General features: G+C 34.4%; 1 protein-coding gene across 1 annotated transcript; it reads right to left on the bottom strand.

Annotated features, from left to right (window-relative positions):
* Positions 1–3,325: 3,325 nt before the first annotated feature.
* Positions 3,326–5,039, bottom strand: LOC18052835 (zinc finger CCCH domain-containing protein 2). Its single transcript, XM_006447184.2, has one exon. The coding sequence runs from the start codon at positions 4,943–4,945 to the stop codon at positions 3,656–3,658; it is 1,290 nt and encodes a 429-aa protein (XP_006447247.1). The 5' UTR covers positions 4,946–5,039; the 3' UTR covers positions 3,326–3,655.
* Positions 5,040–6,000: the final 961 nt, after the last annotated feature.

Raw genomic sequence — 6,000 nt, forward strand, 5'->3', positions numbered from 1 at the left:
TGTAGTGTTATGTATGTATGTTCATTTTCTAGTGAGAATATTGCCATTAAAATATAAAAAGCACATATTTCAATATATTGATGACTCTGTTTCTTGTTTGTTGATGCATTAAACTGTATTTTTTTTATATTTATTAATATTCTTGTTTTATTAAAATAAAGATGTCCTTATTAGAAAATTATTATTAATATTATTATATATGTTTATATATATAAACGCACTCAACAAATTCTTCTATAAACTCTAGATTATTCTTAAATATTTGTACTGTCATTTCCTTTTAATTTGCTTCTAACCTTTTATTGCTCTGTAATTTTCAACTTCATACATGCCTTTGAAACATATATTCACTCATACAACGTCTATGCATGTACTATATATGAAGATTCTTACCTGTGAAGATTTAGTAGAACTTTTATTTTTTCACAATTTTCATCATTTCACTTGCAAATACACCATAGCTCGAAGATGCTTTTTATCTTTACCATGATAAGATTTTCTCCCACATTCTAAAAAGAAAAGGACAGTAATTTTTCTGTTTCCAAACAATAACAATTGCAATAGTATAGATCCATATGTACAAATACATAGAAGTGAGAGATGTGATGAGCCATACCTTTTGTGAAGCAAAGTCATAAACAGTAGGACAAAAGTATGGAGCTAGAGTGTCCCATTAATAGAGCATTGAATTCATCCAACAAATCAAATTATTACAAAATGTGACCCTCAAAATGTGGGGATAAAAAAAGGGGTCTAAGGTAGGGGGACCCCTGAACCCTTATCTAATAAGGTCATTTTTGCATGGGCTGCTCCCCCACACTCCCCACACACCCCCACACCCATACCATATTCTTGTGACAATCACCTAAACCCAACACTGCACCAAAAAACAAAGAATCATTCCAAAACACCCTTATGGTCCCTTCCCTACCTTCTTAGCTGTCTTTCTGATCAAGTTTCCTTCGTAGGAAACAAATAATATTGGTTTAATTCAGTGATACCGTCATCCCCCATTAATACCCTAATAAATAGCTTTTAGGTATTCTCATATCGGCAGATAATCACGCAATTGCGTTGCATTGAGCATTAATTGACACCTCAATTGTAATTGTATTCTGTAAAAAGAAAACTTAGTAGCATCATTAAAATACTCTTTTAATTTAAATTTTTAAATACTTATTTATTTATTTATATAAATAATAAATAGATGAGTGAAAAAAAAATTATCTCCTAAAAACTCTTCATATAAAATAAAAATACATTATTTCCATCAAACTTTTTTCTCCACAACGGTGATAGCAATTATAACACTTCTTCTCTCTCTTCGCGAATTATGAAATAAAAGTAATAGAATACTAAATTAAAAGCTTCAAAAGGTTCTCTAAAAGAATATTTTACTACATATTGAAGAGAGAAAATAATTATCTCATTTAGAAAACCTCATTTGGAGAGTTTTTTAAAACTCTTTTTGTTGATGTAACTCTTCAAATGACTAATAAAATCTCATTTAAAGAGCATTTTGGCAATGCGTTGACATGCATATTAGTATAGCTAGTTCAGTTTGACAGGCATCTACTGGTGTGGAAGAACAATTTTGTATAAATTTTAGAATAAGAAAAATTTGAATCCTGTCTTAAACTAAACTATGCATGATAATTTCTTTTTACGTACTATATACTTATAACGTATATATGTCAGTATAAAATTAAGAATTAATTTTATGTAATTTCTTATTCAATAGTTACAAACCTAGTAAAAGGTTAAGCATACAAATAATGACAGGACCACAAACGCATTTATAGATAAGTACGTACAAACTGAGGTGACATAAGGAGAATAGTAGTGGGTCTAGGTCCGAAAATGACGATGCTTGGACCCCGGATGTAATTTCATGCAATAGAAAAACCCAGGCGACCTTTGCCAAATGGAGACAGAAAAAAGCTTATATTTATAGGCGTTGGAGGCCTTAACCCCTTTTATTAGTAAGATAAGTTGTCTTGGTTCCTGTTCTTTTCTTTCCCCGTTGTTCTGTTCCTGGCACAAGAAAGACGTATAAAATATCTCTCCCAAATTAATGAAAGGGAGAAGTTAGTTGATTCTTCTGAAGAACCGGCAGCCAAGCACTATGCCGGGCTGGTACCGAATTTTTTAATTTGGGGATTTTTTTACACGAATTTGATATTTTAAAAAATTTTATATGTATATATATATATTTTTTATAATTTTATAATTTTTAAATTTACTTCAATGAAGTTGGACATGAAAATATGAACTTTAAATATTTAAAACTTTACATATATGTAATACATAGGTGAAGTAAATATAATTATTTAAAAAATAAATAGATTTTATAATTTTTTTAACAAAATTCGAGTTTCAGACTGAGTCCCAGACCTATCTAGTGATAACTGGATCGAACTAGACCGGCGGTACCCAACCTACATCGCTCGGGTTTGGACTATGTTTGACATCCTTAAAGATTAGTTATATAAAACTATCATAAATACACATAATTAAAAAAAGTAGTTGTTATCACTTTTCGAGCCACCATTTCATACTACATAAGTTTGTACACAATGATTTTGTATAAAAATTCTACCACTACTCTTAGCATATGTAAAATTTAGCTCAAGAATGAATCTAAAACTATATTAATAAAAGAAAATATTATCAAATTACATTATAGATAAGCTTAAATCTTCCTCAGTCTTCTTCCCTCACATTACATGCGCATATATGATGCATACATATAAATGATATATCGTATATGCATCTGAACAAACTATGCGCAATTGTATTGCTGCTCTTACATATAGCACTAGGGGACAAATTGTCAAAGGTTCAGCAGGGCAATTAATTAAATTCATACTTTTTAACTTCTTGGACTTCTCCATTTGGTTCTAGTAAATTTAAGCAGCAGCTAGGGTTTTCTTTTTCTTTAAAACTTTTTCCCTTGACTTGTTTGATTGAAAGTTTCATCGCGTAAGATCACGAAGTATCCTGAAGCTACTAAAGAAATATCTGCGGAATCAAAGCAGAACCTGTAAATTCTAAAGAAAAATCCCAAAAACAAATCTTAGTCACCATTCTCTCTCTCCACATGTGCGCCACGTATGAGAATCAGATCCACCATGCATGCTTAGTGCTAATCCCAACCGGTCTCTCGGTAAAAATAATAAAAAATAAAACAAAAAAGTCACAAACACGATTGTTTTGACCTCAAATATCGCATGCAGTTAGGTTAAACACGTACACAGTAGGTATTATATGTTATGTGTAAACACACAAAAAAAAGAAAAAAAAAAAAAAAGGAACATACTTCATTAATTGATTTCACTTACAATATTGAGTAAACAATTCAAAGTCAGTACAATAAAGAAACGATTAGAACAAAGATCATTTCAAATCCCTCTCTTCTCATGTGCTTAATTAAGAGAGAAATTAAACGGCAGATACTTAATTAAAGAAAGACAACAACAAAGTACTTGAAAGCAATAATAATATTTAACAATAATTCTCACCAAATCACATATATATACTGGGATATTTATATGTATATATATATATATACGGCTGGTGCAAAGGCAGTATAATGTGTACTTCACAGTGATCTCACTCAATCTTCATCTTCAACTTTTATCATACGATCTTGATCTTACGTCAAGAGCTCATTGACCCACCCAAGATCAGGATCAGGAGTATCACTAGCCAGCTGGCAGCTACCATTACTATTATTATGAATATGATTATGATAATTAATCATCTTCTGATCATCATCAAGAAAAGACTTGTTAGAAAAGTAATCATGATGAGCAGCAACGGGATTCATGATTGACCCAGCTGATGGGCTTGGTGTCGAAGGTGAAAGAACAAACTGCTGCTGATCTTCAACATTGAATGAACTCACATCAATCCAAGGACAAGCATTAACATCATTACTAGGTGTCAGTGACATTGGAGATGAAACTTCATTGAAACTGATTGCATCCATAGAAGTCATCAGCTCATTGAGCACATCTTTGTAACTCATGGACATTTCTGATGAGTTGCTAAACTTGCTTAAGCGATCAGCAGGAACAGGAGTAGTAGCACTGTACCTAGAAATCGGCGAGATCAACCCATGTTTCACCGGCGACAATGGAGGTGAAAGAGAAGGGGAACGTGATAAATGAGACATGTTGCCCAACAAAGTGCTTGTTGGGGATGAATTGACAGAGTGGTGATGACAATACATGCAACAATGGCTACTGATCTTCTGATTGTTGTTGTTAACAGAGGAGGGAGAGCTGGAGTACTGTGATGAAATTTCTGGCAAAATGCGAAGCTGACGAGGAGAATGAGCAAAGAAACAGACCTTGCGCTTGCAATTCTTGCCATCTTTGCAGGCTTCAGTTCTGTACCTTGAAGGGTGAAGCCAGCACTCGAAGACTCCGTGAGCAAACTCACAGTCATCTCCAAGGCTGCAGCCGCCGCCACGGCGGTACTCGGAGCAAACGGCCCCGGAGTAATGATACCGGCGGGGGTCACGGCGGCGGGCCTTCTCGCTGGGATGGGCGAAAGGACAGTCTGTCCAGTCGTGGCTGCGGCTGCGGGTGCAGCGGCGGATCTTGAACTCGTACATACGGAAATGGTCAGATGCGTAAGGATCGGAGTCGGGGTCTGAGTCGGCGTCAGTGTTGTTGAAAGGTAAGAATTTATTATGAAGGATGTTCATTTCTTGTTGATCGGGATAGAATAAGTAAGAGGCTGAGTCAGAGCCAGAGCCAGAGCGAGGGCTACCGCTGCAGATATCTTGATGATGATGGTGGTGGTGGTGGTGGTGGTGGGATTTCTTGTTTTGAAGGAGAAGCTTTCTTGGAGGGACTTCAATGTCTTTGAATAAGAGTTTTGCACCATTACTCTTTGGTGAAAGAAGCTTATGTTGCTGATCAGCAGCACTGCTCATAGCTAGAAGCCTAGAAAAAGAAAATGAAAAATGAATGGGAATCTAGAAGAGAGAGAATTAGTTGTTGTTGTGTGATGAATTTTGGAGTGATAAATTTTGGAGTGTGATAATGTTATGGGAGGAGGGAACAAAGGGGATATATATAGATGGTTATGGAATAGAGAGAATGAAGGGGTCACAAGGATGGAGTACTTGAGGGGGAGATGAGATGCGTGGCAGCTTATTATTTGGGATCAGCATGCAAAAGGGTGTATGTGGCAGCTTCACAATGCGTAACACTCAAGACTTGCTATGTGTATGCTTTTTGCTCAAATTAACAATCTGATCAGTCTGATCAGCTACTCAATACCTGAGCTAGCTAGCTAGGGCATTTTGGATTTTTCTCAGGGATTGAGGGGTAATGATGGGGTGACAGGGGTGGTGTTGCGCTTGGTGAAGGCCATGCCAGTGCACCTTTCTAACTAGCTAAGCTAGCTACCATCTTGTGAGTTGTAACAAGTTTAATTCTTGTGTTTGCTGGTAGATGCATATTCTAGTTTTGTATTGTGGATGTGGGTGTTCGTTCTTAATTAGGAAAATAAAATTTAATAAGTGCTACAACAAGTAGGATCAAATTTTGCTTACTAGAGCTTCAAAATGTCTCGTTTTATCGATTGATTAAAAAAAGAAAGAGAATTAGATTTCATTTGATATATTGCGATGTTTTTTTTATTTTTCCATATGTTAATTAGTTAAAATAAGGGTTAAAGCACATAACCAAATCCGAATTGTTTCGCTGAAAATGAGAAATCTGATGAAAGAAAATTTTAAAAAATTAAATAAATTGGTAGTATTTTAGGAAGCTCATATGGAAAATAACAAATCTATTAATATATTTTTAAAATTATAAAATATTACATAATATATACAAAATAAGATCTTATTTGGTGTTGAGAGGGTAATTACAGCTTAAAAGGTACAATATTAAAAAGTTTGATAAATACTAATTGTGGTGGCTTCCAAACTAAGTTAATTTAATCTCACACTTGTATATTAAGAAATATACAATATTTATA

This window comes from Citrus clementina, unplaced genomic scaffold (genome assembly GCF_000493195.1).
Source record: "Citrus clementina cultivar Clemenules unplaced genomic scaffold, Citrus_clementina_v1.0 scaffold_2, whole genome shotgun sequence".
Classification (NCBI taxonomy): Eukaryota; Viridiplantae; Streptophyta; class Magnoliopsida; order Sapindales; family Rutaceae; genus Citrus; species Citrus x clementina.

Coding starts and splice junctions, on each gene's coding strand:
- LOC18052835 (XM_006447184.2), bottom strand. CDS start 4,945: ATGAGCAGTGCTGCTGATCAGCAACATAAGCTTCTTTCACCAAAGAGT.